The sequence below is a fragment of the Eptatretus burgeri genome, chromosome 7 (genome assembly GCF_056783735.1).
Source record: "Eptatretus burgeri isolate ZD-2024b chromosome 7, Ebu_testis_v1, whole genome shotgun sequence".
Taxonomy (NCBI): Eukaryota; Metazoa; Chordata; class Myxini; order Myxiniformes; family Myxinidae; genus Eptatretus; species Eptatretus burgeri.
The window spans coordinates 103418240-103446133 of NC_140967.1; the positions used below are offsets into that span (position 1 = coordinate 103418240).

Below are 27894 nucleotides of genomic sequence, written 5' to 3' on the forward strand. Positions count from 1 at the left end.
AGAATAGTTTGAGGAATAAGTGAAAAGGGATGTCATGACAGTGGGCAAAAGAAGAATGATTCGACAAAATGACAGGACAGGGATGAATGCATGATCAAGATGCAGGGAGGAAATAGGGATGATGAAAGACAGCAGCTGAAGAGGGGGAGACAAGGTGACAGTATGAAAGGGAAGGGAAAGAGGGAAGATGGGGTGACAGCATCGTTGGGGTGTTGAGATGTGAAATGTCGGGCATGCAAATGATGGAGATGGGGCGGGAAACGTGACAATGATGATAATTGGTGGGGGGGTGGATAGGATATGTGACAATGATAATGGGGGGAGGCAGAGTGGGAAACAAGCATGGGGGAGGGGGAATGGGGGACTTGAAAATGACAATGAAGAGGGGTTTGGTTGGGGACAAAGGGGAAAGGGAGGATGGGATTGTGACAGTATAATGGGGGTAGGGCGTTGGAAGTCATTACAGGATGATAACGGGTTGGGTGGGTGCGGGAAGCGATTGACAATGCATTGGGTTTGAGGCGTTTGATGGGGGGGAGAAAGTGTGATGGGGTACGTGACTGGATAATGGGGGGGAAGTGTGATGGGGTACATGACTGGATAATGGGGGTGGGGAGAGAAAGTGTGATGGGGTACAAGACTGGATAATGGGGGGGGAGAGAAAGTGTGATGGGGTACGTGACAGGATAATGGGGGAGTGTAGAATGGGATACATTACAGAATGATAAGGGATTGGGGGGGGGAGGGAAGAATCGGGGACTTGAAAATCATAATGAAGAGGGGTGGATTGGGGGCAAAGGTCGGATGGGATATTTGACAGTATATGTGGGGGGGCGATTGACAAGATATTGGGTTGGGGGTGTTTGGGGTGGGGGGTCGGACAATGATAGCGTGCAAAGGTTGAGGGAGGGGGTGTTTGGCGGAGGCGGTGTTTGGGGGAGGGGGGTGAAGGCAGAGGTACACTGGAACAATGAAGGGAAAGGGGGGCAGGAGGATGGCAGTCGGGGATGGAGTGATGAGATATAAGAGGCGAGAGATGTTACACAACATAGAATAAACACCCAGTCATGTCATGAGACCTTTATAATGGACGCGCAGGTTGTTCTGGGACAGGCCGATGTAGCTAAACTTGTCCTTGGGGCTCCAAGATCGCGGGAGAGAAGTGTCCTCCTCGTTCACGGCAGGATAAAGCCGCCGCAATCTTTCGCTCATCTCTCGGTCCTGGAAGCTCATGGCCGGTTCCCCTGGCCCGGCTGCCGCTGGACCTGCCATCTTGGCCGCTCTGGAATCGCTGCTGCAGCCGCTACAGCAAAGGCTCCCGTCATTGGACGGCCATGGTGCTCGTCCCAGCCGCCCTCAGCCAATGAGATGGCAGCGAGCCGGTTCCAGCCAATCGCGTGTCCCGTTGTTGTTGGCAGCGCACGCCGGTCTCGCTCCTCGCTCCGCGACAGCGCCGCGCGCTTCCTGATTGGTGGATCACGCTATTATCGGAAAGTTGTTGTAAAAGTTGTGATGAGCTTCATTTTCCACAATAATTGCATTTTTCATTTCACAACACGAGTCATGTTATTATAAACCGGCACCGACGTGCTCCGTACCCGCGTAATAACGACTGTTCTTCGTGTACATCTGATATTAACATGGAAATGGTTCAAACTTGCGAGTTAAACCCGGTTTAATCACAATTCGTTTTTTTTTTTGATGGTCGACGATGCATGTGACGTCATAACACGACGTCCCATCAATAAGTTATGTTTAACCGTTGCGCAAGCGTCTGCTCGACTCGAGGCAACGTTGTTTGTAACGTTGTTGTAAAAAAAAAAAAAAAAAGTTGTTTGAAAGTTTTGTAAAAGTCACATGATTAACCAGGAGTTCCCCATTAAACCGACAATGGAGACCCGGCGGTGACTACAACAAGCACACAACCCGATTAAAGGTATCACAAGGCAATTAAAAACAAACAAACAAGCAAGTTTCACCAAGACCATCAAAATGGAACCCTGTGATGTGATGAACACCGAGGCAGATTCACTTGATCAATCAATGTATGACGTGTTCGTGTGGAACAATGACCAGTCGTTGTGACGTCAGAGCGATGACGCGCAAAAGCCAGGTCAATGACGCCGCCGATTAAATCCGATGTCACCACAACCACGGCGTGATAAATAAACCACAACCACGGCGTGATAAATAAACGTGGCACCGCACAGGTTTCCCATTTAATTCGGCACGATGTCCACCAATTACCCATGATCCCCCCCTCCATTATCGGATTCTCCCTGGAGGACAGCACAATGATCCACCCACTGGATCGTCCACATAGCTTCCCAATGTGTTTTGTACGTTTATGGTGCGCGCACCGACCATTGTTTACCCTTTTGTTCTGTGTCAGCTCTGTTTGTTACCAGGCGTCTTGCCAACGGGACCCGGGCCAGGGTTCGTGCCGGACTGGTGATGAGGCGGAGATAGTGACGTCATCGGAGTGACGAGGCGGAGATAGTGACGTCATCGGAGTGACGAGGCCTTTGGTACACCTTGTGGTATTCTGAAGGAAACTTGGAACACTGCACGACGCACGTGGTTACTGGATTCTCTGTGGAAATGTCACCTGCAGCGATGGTGTGGGGAGGGAACCACGGTTCTCTCTCTCTCTCGTTCTCTCCAAACACACATAACTTGTACATACTGTACACACATACAGTACACAGTTTATATATACTGTGCACACATACATACAGTGTATACATACTGTACAGCGCTTATACATACAGTACACACATACATACAGTTAGCATATATACTGTACACACATGCAGTAGAGTTTATATATACTGTACACACATACAGCACACAGTTTCTTTCTACTGTACACACATACAATACACAATTTATATACTGTACACGCATACAGTACACATCTTACATATACTGTACACACATACAGTGCACAGTTTATATATACGGTACACACATACAGTACACATTTATACATACTGTACATGTACAGTACACCGTTTATACATACTGTACACACATACAGTACACCATTTATACATACTGTACACCACTTGTACATACTGTACACACATACTGTACACGCATACTGTACACCGTTTATACATACTGTACACACATACAGTACACCGTTTATACAAACTGTACAACCAAACAGTACACCGTTTATACACACTGTACACACAAACAGTAGACTGTTTATACATACTGTACACAAACAGTACACCGTTCGTACATACTGTACACACGTACAGTACAGCGTGTATACATACTGTACACACATACAGTACACAGTTTATAGAGACTGTTCGCATACAGTACAGTTTATACATACTGTGCAAACATACAGTACACCGTTTATACATACTGTACACACATACAGTACACAGTTTACACATACTGTACACACTCAGTACACAGTGTTGACATACAGTACACAGTTTATACATACTGTGCACACATACAGTACACAGTGTATGCATACTGTACACACATACAGTACACAGCTTATACATACTTTCCACACTTACAGAACACAGTGTGCATACAGTACACTGTTTATACCTACTGTCCATGTATACAGTACACAGTTTATACATACTGTACATGCATGCAGCACACCGTTTATACATACTGTACACACTCAGTAGACAGTGTAGGCATACAGTACACAGTTTATACATACTGTACACACATACAGTACACGGTGTATGCATACTGTACATGCATACAGTACACAGCTTATACATACTGTACATATATACAGTACACTGTGTGTATATACAGTACACCATTTATAAATACTGTCCATGCATACAGTACACAGTTTATACATACTGTACACACACACAGCACACCATTTATACATTCTGTACACACTCAGTACACAGTGTATACATACAGTACACATATACAGTACTCAGTGTATGCATACTGTACACACATACAGTACACAGTTTATACAGACTGTACACATACAGTACACAGTTTTTACATACTGTACACACATACAGTACACAGTTTACACATCTATCTATAATTCCAGGTGTGTGTGTGTGTGTGTGTGTGTGTGTGTGTGTGTGTGTGTGTGTGTGTGTGTGTGTGTGTGTGTGTGTGTGTGTGTGTGTGTGTGTGTGTGTGTGTGTGTGTGTGTGTGTGTGTGTGCGCGTCTGCGACCGCCGGTCCGATCTGGTTGAAACTTGCCAGGAATATTGCCGGGGACCCGCGGATTTGCCTTTTCATGGTTTGATTTTAATCGGACGAGCGGTTCCCAAGTTACGGTCATTTATCTGTCGACCAATGACAAAACACAGTGCTATGACATCACGAATGACGTCACAATTCATGTTTATTTATTTATTTTGCACGATTGACGGTCCGATCTGAATGAAACTTGCCAGGAATATTGCTGGGGACCCGCGGATGTGCCTTTTCGAGGTTTGATATTAATCGGATAAGCAGTTCCCAAGTTACAGCCATTTATCTGTCAACCAATGACAAGCTGTTTTTTCCCAAGGTTTAAATGAATTGTTCAAATTATTAATTAATCCCAAGATTTGAATTTTCCCAAGGGAAACAGCTGTTTCCTTAGGGTTTGAAAGCTGTTTTTTCCCAAGGTTTGAATTAATTGTTGTGCTTCGTACACATTTGTGAATACATTTACAGAGAGAGGGGCGAGAGAGAGGGGGGCGAGATAGGGGAGGCGAGAGAGAGGGGACAAGGGAGAGGGGGCATCACAATTCAAGAGAGGGGGAGAGAGAGGAGGGGCGGGAGAGGGGGCAAAGGAGAGGGGGCGAGAGAGAGAGAGAGAGAGAGAGAGAGAGAGAGAGAGAGAGAGAGAGAGAGAGAGAGAGAGAGAGAGAGAGAGAGAGAGAGAGAGAGAGAGGCGAGAGAGGAGGGGGAGAGAGGAGGGGCGAGACTAGGGGGGAGAGAGGGGGGCGAGAGAGGGGGGGGCGAGAGAGAGAGAGAGGGGGCGCCACAATTCTTCTTCTTTTGATATGACGTCACAATTGACGCTGGCGACCTGAGTATGTTTCCCAGGTGTTTCCCAAGTTATGGCCATTTATGATATGGTTGGTCCGATCTAATTGAAAAAATGCCCCAATCCAGTCATCGTTTACGTGAGCGAAGGAGCGAAGCTGCACATACTGGCACGCACCTACGGGCCTGCACAAGTACTGTAAACACATACAGTACACAGTTTATACAAACTGTACACACATACAGTACAAAGTTTATACAAACTGTACACACATACAGTACACCGTTTATATATATATATACTGTACACACAGTTGGTATATATACTGTACACACATAGATACAGTTGGTATATATACTGTACACACATAGATACAGTTGGTATATATACTATACTTACATACAGTTGGTATATATACTATGCAACACATACAGTTGGTATATATACTATGCAACACATACAGTTGGTATATATACTATGCAACACATACAGTTGGTATATATAGTATACACACATACAGTTGGTATATATATATATATATATATATATATATATATATATATATATATATATATATATATATATATATATATATATATATATATATATATATATATACATATAATACATACAGTTGGTATATATAGTATACACACATACAGTTGGTATATATACTATACAACATATACAGTTGGTATATATATATATATATATATATATATATATATATATATATATATATATATATATATAGTATACACACATACAGTTGGTATATATATATATATATATATATATATATATATATATATATATATATATATATATATATATATATATTATACACACATACAGTTGGTATATATATATATATACTATACACATACAGTTGGTATATATATATATACTATACACATACAGTTGGTATATATACTATACAACACATACAATTGGTATATATAGTATACACACATACAGTTGGTATATATATATATATATATATATATATATATATATATATATATATATATATATATATATATATATACTATACACACATACAGTTGGTATATATATACTATACTTACATACAGTTGGTATATATACTATACAAACATACAGTTGGTGTATATATACTATACATACATACAGTTGGTATATATACTGTACACACATAGATACAGATGGGAAATATACTATACTTACATACAGTTGGTATATATATATATATATATATATATATATATATATATATATATATATATATATATATATATATATATATATATATATATATATATATATATATATATATCTTCTTCTTCTTTCGGCTGCTCCCGTTAGGGGTCGCCACAGCGGATCATCCGTATGATCCGCATAGTGATTTGGCACATGTTTTACGCCGGATGCCCTTCCTGACGCAACCCTGGTCGCCTCTTACGACACAGGGATATGGTACACCTATTTTTAACCGGGGTATACACCGGCCCAGTACACTGGTACTCATTTTGCCGACCTCGGAAGGATGACAGGCTGAGTCAACCCCCTGGTGTATTAATTCAGTGGCCCAACGGGGCTTGAACTCGGGACCTTTTGGATCCCAAGCCGCTGCCCTAACCACTGCGCCGACACCAGGATATATATATGTATATACATATATATATATATATATATATATATATATATATATATATATATATATATATATATATATATATATATATATATATATATATATATATATATATATATATATATATATATATATATACTATACACACATACAGTTGGTATATATATATACTATACTTACATACAGTTGGTATATATACTATACAACACATACAGTTGGTATATATACTATACACACATACAGTTGGTATATATATATATATATATATATATATTTATATACTATACAACACATACAGTTGGTATATATTGTTGTGGTTACCAAATTCGCAAACCACCATTCAGGTCCCTTAGGTGAGATATCTCGGTAAGTATATGTGTAGTTAGGCCCAAACCCGTTGTCTAGTGGGAATACATGTCATTCATGCGTGCTGCGACTCTTCAGGATAGCCGTTTTTCTTTTACTATCTTTATTTTGGACCAACCGCCATTATTACCACCACCAACCACGTCTCAACAGTCATCACAACATCAACCACCCACCACAACGCCGCTTCAACACAACCGCCACGACCTTTACCGTCACACCTCGCAACCGTCGCATCGCCACCGTTCTTGCGCCGCTTGTGGGTACCGGTATTGGACTCGTGCAGGGCGCGCGCCGAACAGCGTGTACAAAACCACGGACTTTCCGCTCCAAAAACGGATCAAAAACGACTCACGCCCACTTTTGTTCCGTCCAATCGGTGAGCGAGGGGCGATTTGGCCCCGCCTCCAGGGCGTTGGATGGCGGTCGCTATATGCAAATTCATGGATCAAAAAGCATTCACGCCCACTTTTTCTCGGGCCAATGGGGAGCGAGGTGAAAGGTCGAAGGCAGGGGGTCAAAGGCGAAGCCACGGGGCTTATATAAGCGGCTGCGTTTGTCAGAAAAGTCGTCGTCGTCGTCGTGTGCGTTGGAGTTGAGTGCAGTTGGGAAGTTCGCAGGAGGAAGAGTTCGGAGTTGGAGTCGGAGCGAAGAGGACGGAGCTGTGGAGAGGCGGCGAAGGCAGACGAGGGGGTGCTCGCGTCGGTGCCGGGAGCTGCACACCAGGGAGGCCGACGGCGCGACCTGGTCGAGGTGGAGACGCTCATCGCGGGACCCGAGACAGAGTAAAAATCCTCCTTTCCCCGAGCATCAGCAACCCCCTCCTGTTCCCCCCGCGCTGAGATAGTGCGACCAAGGGGGCCCCCTTCCCACCCCCTACCAGACACTGTCCGCGAGGCCCGCGGAGTTGAGGCACCATCGCCGCTCCGCGTCTCATCACCAGACGGGTAGGCCCGACCCGGTCTCGGCCTCAGGCCCGCCTCATCCTGGAGGGTGGTTCTCTTTTCTTTTGCTTTGGGAATATGTGTTGTCGGCGCCGTCTGTGAAGTAGAATTGTATAAGTGTTGCCGTGTGCTCGGTAGTCGGATAGCTCTGCATTGTCTTCGCTTTTACATTTGCTTTTTGTGTAAAATTGCATTGTGTTTCTTTTCCTTCTATGTGCTTTTGGTGGAATTGTATATGTGTGCTTTCCGTTCATCGCGAATAAATGTGCTTTATGTTGAACTGCTTTCCCGCTTCGCTTCGTCATTTCTCTCATTGAATCCTCATCTTGCTTCACGTAAAGGGTTGGTAGTGGGCTGAATACGCCCGATAATTAATCGAACCGTCGAGGCCGACGATAACACCGCTCGGTTATCCCGATAGTACGGAATGGGTCGCTTAAGTGGCCCGTGTCCGAAGTCGACCTGCGGCGAGGTGCGATCGCCCGGTCTACCCTCCGTGTGGGTACTTAGGTAGGTCGAATTTGGCGAGCAACCCTATCCCACGCGGGGGCCGATTGGCTCGATCGCGGTGAGACCGAAAGGTCCACCCGTGACTGGTTCCCGGCGTTAGTCCGAGAGGGTCACGACTGGATTGTCCGTCCGGTGGGCGACGTGCCGCGATTCGAGTTACGTGGCCGTCAGCACGCCGGCGGGCGCGAATCCGTAACAATATACTTTACAACACATACAGTTGGTATATATAGTATACACACATACAGTTGGTATATATACTATACAAACATACAGTTGGTGTATATATACTATACATACATACAGTTGGTATATATACTGTTGTGGTTTCTCGCCACTCCGGCGTGCGGACGACCGCCTTTAGCTAATTGCGGCCGCGCGCGCCCACCGAACGTGGCAATCCAGTCGCAGCTTTTCGGATCAACGCCGAAACCCAACTACGGGTGTTGTTAACCACACCATAGATCTGCCAACTCTTCTGTCCACCCGCTTCAGGGTTGATCACCGAATTGTCAATGTACCTAATTATTCGCGCAGACAGAAATGCCGGGGGATCTACACCTCAACGGAGCCTGCACGAAAACGAGCCGCTTTACGCAGCTCGTTCCGTTTGCGATTGCCGAGCGATTTTATATCGCCAAGCCCCGTCAGACCCGATTATCTTATCGGTGTTAAAAACCAGAGCGAATATTCCGAATGCAATTACGGCAGTTCAATGGAGGAAGGGACACAACGAGCAGGTGAATATTCAACAAAGGGGGACATTTATTTTGAATGCACATATGCAAGCAAGGCAATGAATGGGGGTAGGGGACAAGACACGAGCAAAAAGACCAACAGCCGATGTCTATTTATTACCTACATGCACTTAGTCAGTTCACTACTTCGTAGACAAGGCGCCACAGACTTTCATGCAAAAACCCCAAGAAAGAAAGAAAGAAAAGCACCGGGCTCGTAAGCCTTTATGATTGCTCTGAGCCGGGATGACTGCAAAGGCTCCGGGAGACCGAGCAGGCTCCCTGCCACCCTCTTGGTGACTTGCTGTGCGACCCTCGATGTCTCGTTCCGTACTCGACTGAACTCCACCAGCTCCCAACTCAACTCTTGACTCCCACGACGCCTCCAACAACGCCTCCAACGGCGCCTCCAACGACACCTCCAACGACCAACTCCAACGACGCCTCCAGCTCGCCAAGGAGACCAAGGAGAGAGACTGTCTCGGCGTCGAAACGGGCCTTTTTATCGCCGTCCGGGTGTTTTGCCCCTCCCTTCCCAGCACGCGGGGGAAAATTCCAGGAGAGTTCGGCTTGGCTCTTTTGGTATGATAACCGTCATTCTTTTTTTTACGCCATTCTGAGGGACCCGCCCCAACCGTCACTTCTGTTTACCCGTTCCAGAATATCGGGGCGGGAGTTGTCGAGTTGTTATCTTTGTTTGTAGAGGAGGGTCGTCCTTCTGGAGAATGTGGCTCCGATGGCGGTGTTTGTGGAGATGGCTTGGTGGTTGAGATGTCATGGTTGGTGCTGTGGTGGGGATGGCGTGGTTGCTGAGATGCTGTTGTGGTGGTGGTGGAGGTGGCATGGTTGTAGTGGTGTCGTTGAAGAGATGCTGTTTGTTTGAAAGAAAAGATAGAACAGAATAAAGGCTAACTTAAAGTTGCACAGCCCGGCACACAAATAATACCCTTTGTACATCGGTGGGGAATTCTACCCTGGAACACACACTTACCGAAATAACTGACCTCTGGGGAACCTGGATCGTGTTCTGTGAATTTCCATAACCGTAACAATACCACACACACAGACAATTGGTATATATATATATATATATATATATATATATATATATATATATATATATATATATATATATATATATATATATATATATATATATATTGTACACACATAAAGTGGTATATATACTGTACGCACATACAGTTAGCATATATACTGTACACACACAGTTGATATATATATATATATATATATATATATATATATATATATATATATATATATATATATGGCACACAAAGATAATATTATATAAAATGACCGTTTTTACAGCCATTTTTCCCTGCTATGCAGGGGTTTGGCTTTTTTTTTTCTTGAGGCAATGTTTTATGGCCGGATGCCCTTCCTGACGCCAACCCTGGTCGCCTCCTACGACACACAGGGATATGGTACACCTATTCTAATCGGGGCATACACCGGGACCAGTACACTGGCACTCATTTCGCCGACCTCGGAGGATGACAGGCTGAGTCAACCCCCTGGTGTTAATTCAGCAGCCAACGGGGCTTGAACTCAGGACCCTTGGATCCCAAGCCGCCACCCTAACCACTAAGCCAACAACAGGCTTGCACACAAAGATACAGTTGGTATATATACTGTACACACATACAGTTGGGATATATACTGTACACACATACAGTTGGTAAATATATACTGTTCACACATACAGTTGGTATATATGCTGTACACACATACAGTTGGTATATATACACTACACACATACAGTTGGTATATATACACTATACAGACATACAGTTGGTATATATACACTAAACACATTATACAGTTGGTATTTACACACTGTACACACATACAGTTTGTATATATACACTATACACACATACAGTTGGTATATATGCACTACACACATACAGTTTGTATATATACATTATACATACATACAGTTTGTATATATATATATATATATATATATATATATATATATATATATATATATATATATATATATATATATATACTGTACACACATACAGTTGGTATATATACACGATAAACATATACAGTTGGTATATATACACTATACACACATACAGTTGGTATATATACACTGTACACACATACAGCTGGTATAAATACACTATACACACTTACAGTAGGTATGTATGCACTATACACATACAGTTGGTATATATACACTGTACACACATACAGCTGGTATAAATACACTATACACACTTACAGTAGGTATGTATACACTATACACATACAGTTGGTATATATACACACTGTACACACAGTTGGTATATATACACTGTACACACATACAGTTGGTATATATACACTGTATACACATACAGTTGGTATATATACACTGTATACACATACAGTTGGTATATACACACTGTACACACATACAGTTGGTATATACACACTGTACACACAGTTGGTATATATACACTGTACACACACAGTTGGTATATATACACTGTATACACATACAGTTGGTATATATACACTACACACATACAGTTGGTATATATGCACTACACACACATGCAGTTGGTGTATATATATATATATACACGATACACATACAGTTGGTATATATACACTGTACACATACATTTGGTATATGCACACTGTACACACATACAGTTGGTATATATACACTATACACACATACAGTTTGTATATATACACTATACACATAGAGTTGGTATATATACTGCACACATACAGTTGGTATATATACACTATACACACAAACATTTGGTATAAATACACTATAGACACATACAGTTGGTATATATACACTATACACACATACAGTTGGTATATATACACGATACACATATACAGTTGGTATATATACACTATACACACATGCAGTTGGTATATATAACTATACACACATACAGTTGGTATATATCCACGATACACATATACAGTTGGTATATATACACTATACACACATGCAGTTGGTATATATACACTACACTCACATACAGTTGGTTTGTACTGGTCATAATTGGAGCAATGGGAACGATGAAGAAGAACCTCACAAAGATCTTTCAAAAACATCCCTGGGAACATTACACCAAACAAGCTGCAGTTGGAGGCTGTCCGTTGGGTTGGGCTCGGTGATGATCCTGAAATGAGTCCTCGGAACAAAACTTTCACAACAAGAAAACTTCACAATTTGGTCCATGAATCGCTATCCTTCACCAAAATGAAGGTGGTTACTTCGAGTTTTGGGAGGACCCCGCTCCACGTTCTGAAACTCGAATAGGGAGATAAAAATCAACGACACACACACATACACACACACACACACACACACACACACACACACACACACACACACACACACACACACACACACACACACACACACACACACACACTTGATAAGGGATTCAGTCTATTCACCAACAATTAGAACTGCTGGTACAACATGTGGTTATTAACGTCATGGTACTGACAACTGTACCATCAAGGGAAATATAGAATGGTCACTGTCATGTGTGGTAATCCTTCAACCCTCATCCTACCAACATATTTACAACCTAATTTTACCAACTGGGGACTTTTTAGACTCCAACTCAAAAACCACTCAATATCACTACATCTGCCAAAGTTTCACATCAATGTCGAAACATGGTGTTTTATTGACAAAGTCAACAAAGAAAGATATATATATATATATATATATATATATATATATATATATATATATATATATATATATATATATACATACATATATATTTTTGTATATATATATATATATATATATATATATATATATATATATATATATATACATACACATGTTTTTTTGTATTTATAATTATATATGTATATATATATTTTAAAGTTAACCTTCCAACCCTGGGGAGTTTTTGGACTCCCACTCAAAAACCACTCAATTTCACTAAATCTGCCAAAGTTTCACATCAATGTCGAAACGGTGTTTTATTGATAAAGTCAACAAAGAAAGATATATATACACATATATATCTTCTTCTTCTTTCGGTTGCTCCCGTTCGGGGTCGCCACAGCGGATCATCTGTATGATACGCATAGTGATTTGGCACATGTTTTACGCCGGATGCCCTTCCTGATGCAACCCTGGTCGCCTCTTACGACACAGGGATATCGATATATATATATATATATATATATATATATATATATATATATATATATATATATATATATATATATATATATATATATATATATATATATATATTCTAAAGTTAACCTTCCAACCCTGGGGACTTTTTGGACTCCAACTCAAAAACCACTAAATTTCACTAAATCTGCCAAAGCTTCACATCAATGTCTAAATATGGTGTTTTATTGATAAAGTGCCTTCTTCCTTGTCTCTTGTCCCCCCTCTCCCCCAGCACCACAGAGCCTTTTGTCCTCCTCATTCGGCCCCCTCCCCTCGCTATTCTGCAATACCCCACACTCTTTCAACAACCCGCCTTACCCCCCCCCCCTCGTCCCTTGTCCTCCCCTCCTCCTTCCCTCCACCTCCTGCACCCAAAGCCTCCTCCCCCACCTCTTTATTAAAAGTGTGGACTTCAAATATCCGGGGCCTTCGCTCAAACCTTTCAGATCTTTCCATATAATACAGGTTGCCACTGACAAACCAGACGTTATCTGCCAAACAGAAACTTTCCTCTCGCAAGACGTGTCTGACTCGCAAGTATCTCTCCCCGGTTACTCCCTCTTACGGTATGACAGACCTGAGCCTCGCCCTGTTGGAGGTGTTGCTCTCTTCATCAAAGACTCTATTCCTCACTCTCCATGCACTGCTCTCACTCCCCCACACCCCCAGGAATACCTCTGGCTTCGGCTTCCCCTCCACTCCCACCTCATGTTTATATGTGTACTGTACCGTCCACCGAACAGTGATGACTCCATCTACACCTCACTATCCAAAAACATGGACCATCTTCTATCTTCTCATCCAAACTCTCTCTTCCTCTGATGTGGTGACTTCAATTGTCATCACGCCAGTTGGCTCGGTGTGGCGACCTCTCTCACCTGTCATGGTACCTCAGCAAAAGCTTTCTGCGACTCATTGGGACTGACTCAATCGGTCAACTTCCCGACCCGGATCTCAACCAATGGTACTCCATCTCTTCTGGATCTGATTTTGACAAATTTCCCTGACAATATCTGCTGCTCTTCCTTCGCTCCAATCGGTTCTTCTGACCACGTCCTTGTCAAAGTAGACATCTCTCTGGCTATTATCAGAGAACCACCTCACCACCGTCAAGTCTGGCATTTCACTCAAGCCAACTGGCAGGGTCTCCGAGCAGCCATCAAACTTACAGACTGGTCTCCTATCACTACTTTCTCAAACATCAACTAATCCTGGGAATTCTTTCAAAGAAACTTGCTCTCCCTCATGCACAGATTTATCCCCTCTCATCTTCAGTTGTCTTACCCTTCCTCCCGCCCTTGGTTCACTGAAGCTTGTGGTGAGGCAGTTGTCCTGAAACAACTTGCCTTTGCCTCATGGAAAGCAAACCCAATTGAGGGCAATCTCAGTTCCTTCCACAAAGCTCGGAACAAGTGTGTATCTACCCTCAGGAGAGCCAGAAAACAACATCTTTCTCATCTCAAGTCTGAACTCTCAAACCTCTCACCCTCCTCAAAATCCTGGTGGCGTTTAATCAAATCTGTTTCTGGTGTATGTTCCCCCTCCATCCCCTCCCTTACCTCAAATGGCCGCACTGCTGACACCACAAATGATAAAGCTGAATGTCTAAACTCGGTGTTTGCAGCTAAATCTTGTGTCCTAAACCCATCACTATCTCTACCCACTTTACCCAGTCGCACCCAACTGTCCCTCGACTCTGTATCCTTTTCTCCTGACAAGGTGGAGAGCTTGCTTTCAAACCTCGAGTCAGATTCTGCAACCGGTCCAGAAGGCATCAGCCCACGTGTCCTCAAAGCCTGCTCTTCTGCTCTTGCTCATCCTCTCTCTGTTCTATTCACCCTCTCATTTTCCCAAGGTCATCTGCCATCTGCTTGGAAATCTGCTAACATTAATGCCCTGCACAAAAAAGGTGCAAAAACAGATCCCTATAACTACAGACCAATCAGCCTTCTCCCAATCATCACCAAGGTTATGGAATCCATCATCGCTTCAGACATGAAATCCTTCCTCTTCTCCAATGGCTTGATTTCCAATCATCAATTTGGTTTCAGACCAGGTCACTCTACCCTGGATATGCAGCTTCTGCTCTTCCATCAATGGATGGAGGTCCTCAATGCCAGACAGGAAATCCGAGCCGTATCCCTGGACATATCACGTGCTTTTGACACAGTCTGGCACCCTGCCCTACTCACCAAACTCTCTTCCCATGGTATTCAAGGCCATCTCCACTCATGGCTCGCAGACTTCCTCTCCTGTCGCAGTCAACGTGTGGCCCTAAATGGAGTTCTTTCATCCCCTCTTCCTGTGCAGGCTGTAGTTCCTCAAGGTAGTGTTCTGGGCCCTGTTCTTTTTCTGGTTTTCATCAATGATCTCTCCGACTCTCTGGAAAATCCTCTATTTCTCTTTGCCAACGACTCCACCCTCTGCCGTACCATCTGTCATCCCTCAGACCGGCAAGCAGCAGCTTCTTCGCTCACTGCAGATCTGGATAAAATCACAAACTGGTCCAACACGTGGAACATGTCTTTCAATCCAGACAAATCTCACACTCTCACTATGTCTCTTCGAAAGGACCGTTTAGAAAACCCCCCCATCCACTTTCTCAACAATCCTCTGGAAGAAGTGTTTTCTTTCAAGCTTCTGGGTCTCACTATCTGCCATGACCTTTCCTGGGAAAGTCACATTTCCAACCTCACCTCAAAAGCCAGTCGCCGACTGGGAATCCTCCGTCGTGCAAAGTCCTTCCTCGGCCCTCTTGAGCTCCTGACCGCTTACAAAGCTTTTGTCCGTAGCCTGATGGAGTACTGCTCTCCCCTCTGGGCTGGTGCTCCTGCCTGCCACCTTTCTCGGCTTCACGCTGTCGAAACCAGGGCATTTAAGATCATCAGCATCTCCCGCAATGAAGCTGAGTCTTTGGGCCTCTCACTCAATCACCGCAGGTTGGTCGGTGGTCTTTCTGTCTTCTACCGACTCCTCTCCAGCCTCGCCCCCCCTGCTCTCTCTGCGATTTGTCCCCACCACATTTCCACAGGGCGCTCAAGGTCCGCCAACAACCCCCTTCTGGTAAAACTACCAAAATCACGAATCACTGCTCATCTTCACTCTTTCATTCCTCTTTTTTCCCGCCTTTGGAATAAACTTCCTCACTCTATTCTTTCCCATTCTTCCCTCCAGGCTTTCAAAACAGCTGTTCACCACCACCTCTTATCTTCCCCCATCCAAATCCTCGATCTTTTCTACCCCCGATAATCCATCCAAGCCCACTTCCTTCAATTCCCCTGCTTTCCTTCCTGAACGTCCCTGTAATGTCCATCTTCTCTGCGTCATGTTCCCCGTCCCATCCCCATCCCTCTCCCTTCCACAGTTCACCTAATGTGTCTGTTCCCCACTGTTTTGTCCCTTCCACTCCCGCCCCTCGTCTCATTCCCCCTTGCGGTGAGTTGTGTGTTCGCTCTCATACGAGTCTCGACAATGTATACAAAAAAAAAAAAAAAGTCAACAAAGAAAGATATATATATATATATATCTTCTTTCGGTTGCTCCCGTTCGGGGTCGCCACAGCGGATCATCTGTATGATCCGCATAGTGATTTGGCACATGTTTTACGCCAGATGCCCTTCCTGACGCAAACCTGGTCGCCTCTTACGACACAGGGATATATATATATATTTTCTAAAGTTAACCTTCCAACCCTGGGGACTTTTTGGACTCCAACTCAAAAACCACTAAATTTCACTAAATCTGCCAAAGTTTCGCATCAATGTCTAAATATGGTGTTTTATTGATCAAGTCAACAAAGAAATATATATATATATATATATATATATATATATATATATATATATATATTCTCAAGTTAACCTTCCAACCCTGGGGACTTTTATGACCCCTAACTCAGAAACTCTAAATTTCATTCCATTTGCCAAGGTTTCACATCAATTGGGAAACATTCTATTTTGATTTGATGATGTTTCAGTGATAAAGTAAACAAACATAAGCATTAAAAGTTGTTATTTTTTTTTTTTAAGAGGACTTGCTCAACACAAATACCATGTGAAGTCATCAAATATGTAAAAAAAAAAAAAAAGAACCAAAACAACTGGGATCTTTGTGGACCCCAGAAAGGATTTCCGTGTAACTCTGTGCGGTGAGGTGGGATCTTAAAAACCCAAAATATATACATATATATCTATATATCTATATTTATATAAATATATTCCCAGTATGTATATAAAGTAATAAAACATTAAATAAATCATTAAACTAATAACACGTCGAAATGTAGGAATGGAGTCCACAAAGACCCCCGTTGGTGGGATTCGAGTGAAACAGAATGCTGTTTGTGTGCTTGGACACGAGACCGCCTGTGGGTTCACATGAGGACGAGCAACCGAGTTGCCAAACATCGTCACGAGGCGTCCAGTCCCAGTTAAAGGTCCAGGTCCGATGATCATCATCATCATGTGCCTCGTATTACAGCGACCGAGGGGGTGAACGAGGTGAACGAGGTGAACAAGCACACCCGGCCGTTCGATCTTCTTCGTAAGTGACAACTCTTCGGCTTCACTCAAACAGACCTTTCGGTTTTCGATTGTCTCCTCTTTGTTTTGATCCTTTGGCGAGCTCTCGCTGAGGCTTTGTTGTTCACGCGTTTCCAAAGAGTGGATTTACACGAAAAACCCCCGCGGAACGAACTTTAAATCGCGCTAAACGTCACACTCGAGCAAATACAGACGGCACGTCGTTAAAACAATACCCGAGAACACGTCATAAACGAACAAATACCTATTTTTCTCTCGCGAGTCCTTGTTCGCCGGTTTGGCAACACCACGTGATGACGTCATGCGCTGGTGTCGTCAGCACGTACAGACGAGTGACGCGAGACGTTTTGCATCGAGGTTGGGGGCGGGGCCGCGATGGTTTGTTCTCCATAAACCAATGCCGCGACCGCATTGGTCCGTTTGAGTTGCGAGCGCTGATTGGTCCGTTTGTAACCGCTTTCCAAATTCAAACGTGCTTTCCGGCAGGTCCAGTCGGACTGACTGATTCGCGGATCCTCATTTTAATCGAATTCACCCGTTACAGGCACAGAGTGTGAAAGAGAGAGACGTTTGTTCTCGTTCGGGAAAGTTAAGTGGAACCGTCATGGCGTCTCAAAACGTGGATCCGACGTCTGCAAGTTCGTTCTCATCCGCGAAAGCGTCGGAAAAAGGCGGTTCCATGGCGAAAGGTTCTGTTTCTAAAAGGTAAAGTACCACGACTTAGTGTAATGCGCCAGGTGTCACGTGGCCGATGTGAAAGGTGATTGGAATCAAAGGTGAACTGTCTTTGTTCGGCGTCCTCTTATGTGAACGTTTCAATCTCACCTTTCTTCCCGCCATACCTCTCCCACCCCTCCCCCCCAGGTAACCTACCCCAAGCACTCGTTCCCCAGCTCGGTCTAAATTCGATGCTCACTTCCATTCCTTGAACCCCCTATTGTCCTACCTGTGGGGGGATTTTCCTGAGTCCATTGTCTGGAGCTCTTCTCTCGGATTCCCAGTCACCTCTGTTGTCCCCCCCCCCTATTTCCATTCCTGAGCCTTGTTGTCCCCCCCTATTTCCATTCCTGACCCTTGTTGTCCCCCCCTATTTCCATTCCTGAACCTTGTTGTCCCCCCCCTATTTCCATTTCTGAGCCTTGTTGTCCCCTCCCCCTATTTCCATTCCTGAGCCTTGTTGTCCCCCCCCTATTTCCATTCCTGAGCCTTGTTGTCCCCCCCCCCTATTTCCATTCCTGAGCCTTGTAGTCCCCCCCCTATTTCCATTCCTGAGCCTTGTTGTCCCCCCTATTTCCATTCCTGAGCCTTGTTGTCCCCCCCCTATTTCCATTCCTGAGCCTTGTTGTCCCCCCCTATTTCCATTCCTGAGCCTTGTTGTCCCCCCCCCCCCTATTTCCATTCCTGAGCCTTGGTACACCTATCTGTTGGACCTTTTTTCTCTTCCTTCTACAATGTCCTCTCCTGTACTGTTGTTCCTCCATTTGTTGTTTCCCCCACTCTACTCTCTAAATGTATTTGTTTGAAATGTTTTAACAAATCCCTGCTTCCATATTTTCCATACTACAAAATGTTTCAATGTTCTCAACATGGAGTGACATAGTGTTCTGTGTTTTTTTTTTTGTTTTTTTTTAACAACAGTCTGGGTTCAGGGAGGATCTGAATGACAAAGGGGAGTGGAGTGGGTTTACGAAGTCCCGAAGGGTGTGGGGGAGGGTGGAGGGTTAACAAAAACAAACAGGGATGAGTGGGTGTGTGGAGGAGGTTATGTACATGAGGCAGCACAACTGAAAAACCGAAGTGAGGAGGATGATGAGGGATGAGACCAAGGATGTATGGCGACCATTCAACAATCCAGAGAAGGGGACGAATGAATGCAGGTGGGCCGTCAGCCTTGACTTGGGGAGGCTGAGCAGGTGAATGTTTTGACTTGAGGTGCTTTGCGAAGGGTAGAGGTAGAAGAGGGTAGGTAAATGGAGACGGCACACCAAGTTGCTGCTGGTGGCAGATTTGATTGTCCTTCAGGAATCTACTACCTCTCATTTTGAGATTCCAATTTGAAGCTGAAGCCCAGAAAGGTGCATCTCAAGATTCATGTTTACTTGTTGTAGAACTTTTTTTGGAATGAGGTAACATGTACAACCAGGTAACCCTGTGTTTGCAATGTCCATTTTGTATTCCAGATTACAGCAGGAGCTTTTAACGTTGATGGTGAGTACGTATGGCCGTGAAGGTTGATTGGAAGCGCGTACTGTCGTTACAAAATAGTAACGATTGTTCAAGGTAGTTAAAGTGAAAAAAAAATTTGATTTGTGAGCAAAAATCCTTGTGGCACTTTGGGACCTCGTCCACGGCAGGCTTGGTTGGGAATGGGACAAGACGCCGAAAACGTTGAAGAGGTGCATGTTGTTTACTCTTCATCACTAAAGCCCTTTTGTGATGAAGCAAGTTCCACATACCTCTGCCAGGCTGATTAGTTCACGTTTTGTATCCCGGTGATCTGCTGGACGGATCTGGATTTAATCTAAAATTTAATCACCTTGTCCTTTTCACCGAACCAACCCGTCCGCCAAGTTTCGTCCCAATCCGTCCATAAGTTTTTGAGATGTCGTTTGTTGGCTCTCTCTCTCTCTCAATGGTGAAAAATCACTTTAATCCTCAGATCTGGATTCGGATCTTCACCGAAATCGAATCCTTTCGTCGATGTCGCATTCCCAAACTCTCAACCAAATTTTGTCCGAATCTGTCAACTTTTTGAGATATTTTGTTCACAGACAGACAGACAAGGGTGAAAACATAACCTCCGTCCACCTTTGGTCGGCGGAGGTGAAAAAAAACAAACAAAAAGCACACAATTATTTCATTATCATACTACATATACAGGGTGGCCGAAAAGTCAGGAGGTTCATATTGTATTAACAAAGTAGAAAATATATAAATATATATATGCTCAGTAATTGCCACTCTTTCTTGACGTGCTGACGGCAATGCAGCCCAACGGCCCAAATCCTATCTGCCTCGTGACCCGGGCCACCCTGTATGATTGTGGGTTTGTTTGTTTGACTTCTATACATTCCTAAACTATGACAGAATGAGGTGAAAACTGGTGGTTGTAATAGGGTCTTGGCTTTCGGTCGTCAAGACATCACAAGCCCCATTGTTTATGGTGAGAGGAGCACCTCGATTCTCTCATGTAAACGTGCATCGTATCGAGTCACCTGGTGGAAGCCGCCATCGACCTCGTCGATGTGGAGGAATGGACTTTTACATGAGGATGGTTTCTTTGCTAGCGTTGTTTAAAAGTCAAGTTCAAGTTCTAATCTCAGCTGCTCAGCAGTTCGGATGAGACGACTCGTGTAAGAGTGTCCAATACACGGCAACGATCGTAACGAGTCGAGATTATTTTGCCTCAATGTTCATTGGGGAGGTCTCCTGGTGGACAAGGGGAAACCATGAAGGGGAACAGCTTGGTTTGTCGAAGAAAAACTGGTCGAATCGTTCTCACGGATAAAGCGAGATCCCATATGGTGGGCATTTAATGAGTTTATGCAATTTGGTGAGACGGCTTTCTGTGACTGCCATCGTCGTTGGGAACGGGGTCTTTGTAACGGCAAAGCAGAAGTTTTGGAATCTTCCACTGGGACTTCGACTTGAAAAAAAAAATCGATTTTGAAGACAAAATGACTGAGGTCAAATTGTTTTTGAGAAGCAGGTCACCCAAGTTTGACCCGACCGTCCAACCGTTTGAACAAACTCGATTTTATGGAAAACTTTCGAAACGCGAGTCATAAATAGATCTCTCTTTATGAGATTGAACACCTGACCTCCTTGGGGTAGGGCTGGTGCGAGATTTGAAAAACTTTCACTGTACAAGATCCCATGAAAACGCCATGCTGGGAACTCAAAAAGGGGGCGAAGATCCTTTTTCTTGTGTACACCTGTGCGCTTCATTTCGGGTCATTGGAAAAATGTCTTGAAGCCAGTCTTCGATGATTTTACATCAGAAAAGAGATTTTTCCAAACATTTGGATATCCAATATCTTTGGGGTAATGCAATTTAGGCCTTTGTACATTATCTCACCCGTTACCAATTGCTACTTTGGCTGTTCCTCAAGTGCTGCGGTCACTTGTGGTGCTTCCTCCTCTTTAAGCTTGTATGTTCTTGACGTGCCAGACACGAATGGTGGTCAGACATCAGTCGCCTATCCCTTTTATTTCCTGAAGACTGAAATGCTGTCCCTCAACAAGTTCCAACTTTTTGCCTCAGTTTGTGAAGAAGAAGAATTCAGAAATTGAGTGCTGATTTGTTCCTTACAAGGTTTTTGTGAGCCAGCTTTTGGTATTCAGTCGATCGACTGTACCGGCGCAGCATCCCTTTCGTAGCGCAGGATGTCACAAAAGTGCCATTCGGCCTCGATTCCGAAATCTTCTCTGGTGGCACAGATCGATAAAATCCCTGCACTTTATCAACTGTCCTGCACGGCCTTTGTTGGAGATGATCTTTTCCACCTTGCTGACATGTTCGTAAAGGAATATGATGAGGTGCTTCTAGAAAAGGACGATGTGTTGCCTCGGTCAGTTCTGCTCGAACAAGCCCGCGGCATGGAGATAGCCGATCGATCTCCCAGGAGCGACCCAGAGATTCCTCACATCTATGATGTTGTGTTCTGGTCGAAGTGGAGCCAGGACCGTGTAGTCTTCCATATTAATGTTTTTGTGTGTGTGTGTGTGTGTGTGTGTGTGTGTGTGTGTGTGTGTGTGTGTGTGTGTGTGTGTGTGTGTGTGTGTGTGTGTGTGTGTGTGTGTGTGTGGTGGCCTGGCCTGGCAGAGGTTGCAGGTGTTGTCGAATCTGTCGAGGATACTGTTTAAGCCCAGTTACCTCCGCCACCGAAGGTGAAGGAGGTTGGTTGTTTTCACCTCTTTCTGTCTGGTTGTGTACAGGATATCTCAAAAAGTTGAGGACGGATTCGGACGAAACTTGGTGGACATGTTGAGTCTGTGGCAAGGATGAATTGATTCCAATTTGGTGAAGATCCGAATCTGGATCTGGATACGAGAATTATTTAATTTTTAAAGTGATTCTTCACCATTGATTGGGCCAAAAACAATATCTCAACCAGAGAGTTGGTGTCACCAGAAAGACAAATTCAACATTCTTCTCTTTCAAACAGTTTGGCCTTGGGTGGTGCTGTTAATGTAATGATTGGCTGCATGGATTGTTGACTTTTCTAGAGAAAGTAGAGCTCATGTAGAGCTTCTCAAAAGTGAAGAGCTAACTTAGCCATTTTGCAGAAACATGGGGATGGTTTATAACCCTACAGACCCCAATGGCGAATCTGTGCATGTCTTGTGTCCAACAGCGCTCTGGGGACAAGGGTATCTCTGCATTCCCTGATGGAGAGAATCTGTTCCGATGGATCGGCACCATTCAAGGGGCAGCTGGCACGGTGGGTTGACTGTATGTAGAGACCACCTTATTCAAAGTCACTGTGACAGCGATTGCTTATGTGGATGTTGTAACTTTCGAATCGCACTGCAGAGTCAATGTTACAATGCATGCTGAACCACATGGGTTAAGGAAATGTGCACTTCCCACAAGTGGGTGTAATATAAAATAGTAACTGGTTGTGTGTTTGTTTGACATCTATGCACTCCTGAACTGCTGGACAGAATGAGTTTAAAACTGATGGTTGTATCTGGGATGTGCATGGGTTGGTTTTAGGGATTAAAACTTTGTTCTGGAAGTTCAGGGTGGGGGAGCAGACAGATTTCTTTTTTTCATATAAATATGGTATAGTGCCATTCCTGGTGAGGAGGAGTATTACAAGTCAAATCCTGAAATAACCAGTCAAAGGCCAAGTTCTTTGCTGGTATATAAAATTGCAATCCAGGCAGGCCTTTATACTTGATCATCTTGACAATCGAGAAAGTATTTCCTCACCTTACAATATCAAGTTTTGTTACATTATTGGGAGGGGATCCATAGCTAGACTGGCGTAAGTGCAGTATGGTCTGTGTTTTTCAAGTCGGTTAGATTGCCATGTAACGGGGACCTGTCAGTCGTTTGTGACACGTGATGCTGAGGCTGCAGCGTATGTAATTTATGGATGGGATAGCCAGTAATTTTGTCGGCATAAATGCCTCTTGTTTGTGGGCTGGGATTTGTGAGGACTTCCGAAAAGCAGAGGCATGCATGTGACGTGTGTGACTTGGCTGATTACTATCTCTGGCCAGTGTGCCAGCCATGGCAGTGCAATATGTTGTGGAGTCGGAAGTGGCAATGGGATTATTTTTATTGGGGCCACTCCATGGGCAAGATGGCCCAGAGAACTCTGCGCACCACGAGAGAGGAAGAGGAAGAGAAAGATGAGCAAGTGGTTTATGGATGAGCTTGTGATGCAGGACATTCGTGTGGTTTTGGGTTTGACCCAAGCTGGCATCACCCTGTTCTTGGAGAGAAGATGGCAAGACAGAAAGAGCTCCACATGCATGGAATGCAAAGAAGTGCTTTAGGAGGCCTCGATTGGAGAGGATAGAGGGCCATGAGGCCTGGTTGAGGAGTTGGTTGCTGGCGCTCTTTGTGACTGGTTCACTTTCTGCATCTTGGGTGCTACTCTTCGCTGGTTTTCTTTGTCTTTGGACCGACTTCATCATTGGCTCTCGTCTCGCACCTGGTTTCCAAAGTAGGCTGCATTGAGTCCTGCGTCAAGCCTGCGCATCATAGACAAAGGGAAGTTCTGCCTGCATTGTTGTCTTGTTGTAAAAGTGTGTTCTGTGGCTCCAAGAGTGGGTTAGGATTTGCACTTTATTTCTCATCCTTGTATACAAGTTTGCGTGTTCCCTTTGACCTCTGTCTTTTGATTTGCTTGCTTCGTACTCGAGATTATGGTCCCGTCTACCTTCTTCCCTGTACTTTTCAATACAAAAACCCTTTAAAAGATAGGAAAACGTGTTTGAGCCGTCTGCTTTTTGTGTGCCATTGATTTTGGCTCATTTGAATAATCCTTGGGGAACAGCAAAGTTGAAAGAATATACAAGTGGGGTTTGCTAACACATTGCAAGCAATAACAAACTGTGCTTCCTCCTTGTCTTGGGTCACTCACCTGCATTTGATTATTTATTTGCACCCCCCCTTACAAACAGGTTGGAATGAGCTTTACAACATATTTTTGTTAGCCTATGGCTGGATGGGTGCACAGCTGAGCCATTGAAGCAGTGCCCCCGTTACCAAAAAGCTGATACTCATTTTGCCAACCTCAGGATGACAGGCTGAATCGATCCACCTGGTGTTAATTCAACACCCTAACAAGGGCTAAAACTCAAGACCCTCAGATTTTAAGCCAATACCATGCTTTAAAAAATATCTGAACACAGTGCAATGGGAGTGTTTTTCCATGTTCACGGGAACTCGACCTGACATCGCTTCTTTGCGCGTGGAGCTGTTCTGTCTCTCCTCCGAAAATAGGGTGATGCCTGCTTTTGTCAATCCCAAAACTTCAGAGCAGAACCACATGAATGTCCTGCATCACAGGCTCTTCAGTGAACCACTAACTCGTAGTCTTCTTGCTCTTTTCCTCTTGTAGTGGGTGGAGTTCTCTCGGCTGTCCCTCCCCCATGGGGTAGCCCCAATAAAAATCCCATTGCCACGTCCAGCTCTTCAACACTACCATGGCTGGCACACTCTGGCCAGAGATCGTAATGGGCCAACTCGCACAAGTCATAAGTGTGTGCCTGCATTTAGGCACACCTCACCCCACCCACAAACAAGGTGTTTATGCCTACAAAATGACCGTCACGTGTAAAATGACTTGCTCTGACGGGTCCCTCTCACATGGCAATCTCGCAGACTCAAACACATGGATTCGACCACAATCTGTCTATGGAAAACCCCCACCCATTCTTTGTAACAGTATTGACCATCATTGAGTTATGTTCATTGTCGATGTGTTTAAAATGTAATTTTCCATCCATATTTATCCAGTAATAAGAGTAAACCTTCTGGTCGTGACACCACAGGTGTATGAGGGCTTGTCATACAAGCTTTTGCTGGAGTTCCCAAGCGGTTACCCATACAATGCCCCACGCGTTGTCTTTGTCACTCCTTGCTTCCACCCTAACGTGGACTGCGAAGGCAACATTTGTCTGGACATTCTCAAGGATGAGTGGTCTGCACTGTACGATGTTCGGACAATACTACTATCTCTTCAGAGCCTACTTTCTGGTACACCTCCCCTCCCCCTCCCCCCCCCATTGCCTTTACCTATTTCAATCCTTCAATAAGAATTGTTGACAATGAAAGTTGCTTCTCATGTCATTCCAGAACCCAACATCAAAAGTCCCCTCAACACCACGGCAGCAGCTCTCTGGAACAACCAGACAGGTGAGATGTTTGAATTACTAACAGCACGTTCTATGACTGATCAGTGCAGTAATGTGTTTATGCTGCCAGAATAAAGCGATTCTTATTCTCGAACCCCTCCCCCCCTCACCCATGCAGAATACAAGAAGCAAATGCTGTTTCATTCCCAGAATGCGAAGCAGAAATGACTCTTTCTTAAATGTATTGTTTTACCTGTCAATGTGTAATAAAGAATTGCTCAAATTATTATTATTTTTTTTTTATTGCAAAAACGATGCTGTTGCAGGCTGAAAAGTTGTGCATGCGAATGAAACTTCCAACAGGTGACATATTCCAGATGAGACCGTGCTTAGGCATAAGCGCAACAAATGCTACGGAGTACTGGGAAAGGATTTCAAAAGTCTTCTTCATCAGAATCCAGCCGCCGCCTCTGGAACTGGAGACATCGGCACAAGAAATTAGTGCTGAAGACAAAGAATACAGTATTACGTAATCGAGCAAAACAAGGTGATAACTGTCGGCCATCTTACAGTAGCAACCCAATGACATATCAGGAGATCTCATTGCAAACATGTTCTTACAAATGCGAGTGCATTGGTTTTATGGAAAAGTCCCACCTCCCCTCCAGTGTATTCATGCTCACCTTTATTGTCGTTTTCTTCTCGCTGTCTTGGCTCACTTTCTGTAGAATTCCAATTAGGTCTTGCTCGTTCACCTGTGCCAGAGGGCAGGAACAGTTATGGTGCACATCATTGGGCCTTCAGCAACAGTGGTCGGAACATTGGCCCCAAGTCTGTCTTAATGTGTATACGAGTGAATGGTTGATTAAAATTTTAACTTCTTTAAGTAGAGAGATGGGATGACAGGATGGTAATTATTTCAGCTCCCCCTACCCCCGTGGGTTGGAATTTCGACCCAGCTATAAACTCATCCCCATGTTTCACAGGCAGGGCAATTAATGTGCGCTGTCCCTTGGATGGACGTTAAACTGGCGTCCTGGCCTGTCTTCCGACACGAGTTAGTGGATAATAAAGATCACGTGGTGTCCTTCACGAAGAGGAGGTGAGCTATCACCAGCACCCTGAAAATATACCTGTCCAAGTTACTGCTATGAAAGCAATGGTGAACTACCCAGTACAAACCTCATCAAGGAACAGCTTTGGCACCACAGGTACATCAATCAGAAGGTTGTAGATAGGTATGTCATCATCGTTACTGTAATTCATGAACCGGTGTTTGTGTGTCACACTCCTCCAACACGTCCAATGACCGACATGCTTCAGAGGATCAATCGGCATGACCCCAATTAATGTATAGGGGTGCTTTTATCTTTGACGGTGGTCTTGGGGGAGGGGGAGTGGGGGAACATTTTCCCCTATGTAAATGTGTATCATGTAGCGCCACCACAAGCTGGGGGAGGATATTACGAGTCTCCCTTTTTTACAGTATTCCTGTCCCCATGTTTTCCAGTGCAGTGAGGTGTTTTGAAATATAAGCAGTCGGTATGATTTTGCATCAGGCGGTCGGAACCCAGGTTAATTTTTTTTGCATATACAGAGCTGTCAGTTGCCTATACACCACCCAAATAAAGGTATGCTTCAGAAGAACGT

At 44.1% G+C, this 27894-nt stretch overlaps 3 protein-coding genes across 6 annotated transcripts in view; 1 reads left to right on the plus strand and 2 right to left on the minus strand.

Annotated features, from left to right (window-relative positions):
- The window catches only part of LOC147023969 (ran-binding protein 9-like), a 108852-nt gene extending 90563 nt beyond the window's left edge, over positions 1–18289 (minus strand). The window contains exons 1-2 of one of the 2 annotated variants that reach the window (XM_085890060.1): positions 18173–18289; positions 1080–1464 (exon numbers count right to left, since the gene is read on the minus strand). In XM_085890060.1, coding sequence (XP_085746186.1) covers positions 1080–1272 — 193 coding nt within the window. In that variant the 5' untranslated portion in view covers positions 1273–1464; positions 18173–18289. The remainder of the gene's footprint in view (positions 1–1079; positions 1465–18172) is intronic. The other variant, XM_085890061.1, reaches the window with a different exon arrangement.
- UBE2C (ubiquitin conjugating enzyme E2 C) lies at positions 17741–27891 on the plus strand. 3 transcript variants are annotated; one of them, XM_085890064.1, is made up of 6 exons: positions 17741–17929; positions 20109–20136; positions 23286–23372; positions 25942–26146; positions 26246–26305; positions 26382–27891. In XM_085890064.1, the coding sequence occupies exons 2-6, from the start codon at positions 20134–20136 to the stop codon at positions 26573–26575; spliced, it is 549 nt and encodes a 182-aa protein (XP_085746190.1). In that variant the 5' UTR covers positions 17741–17929; positions 20109–20133; the 3' UTR covers positions 26576–27891. The 3 variants fall into 3 exon arrangements, with proteins under 3 accessions (XP_085746190.1, XP_085746189.1, XP_085746191.1); XM_085890063.1 differs by lacking the exon at positions 17741–17929 and adding an exon at positions 18340–18633; XM_085890065.1 differs by lacking the exon at positions 17741–17929 and adding an exon at positions 18342–18633 and having other exon boundaries at positions 26423–26530.
- PDCD5 (programmed cell death 5) overlaps positions 26551–27894 on the minus strand; it is a 34040-nt gene continuing 32696 nt past the window's right edge. The window contains exons 5-6 of the mRNA XM_085890066.1: positions 26928–26999; positions 26551–26720 (exon numbers count right to left, since the gene is read on the minus strand). Coding sequence (XP_085746192.1) covers positions 26679–26720; positions 26928–26999 — 114 coding nt within the window. The 3' untranslated portion in view covers positions 26551–26678. The remainder of the gene's footprint in view (positions 26721–26927; positions 27000–27894) is intronic.

Coding starts and splice junctions, on each gene's coding strand:
- UBE2C (XM_085890063.1), top strand. CDS start 18,533: ATGGCGTCTCAAAACGTGGATCCGACGTCTGCAAGTTCGTTCTCATCC. Junction 20,137..23,285: donor AGGAGCTTTTAACGTTGATG/GTGAGTACGTAT, acceptor TGTGTCCAACAG/CGCTCTGGGGACAAGGGTAT. Junction 26,147..26,245: donor TCTTCAGAGCCTACTTTCTG/GTACACCTCCCC, acceptor ATGTCATTCCAG/AACCCAACATCAAAAGTCCC.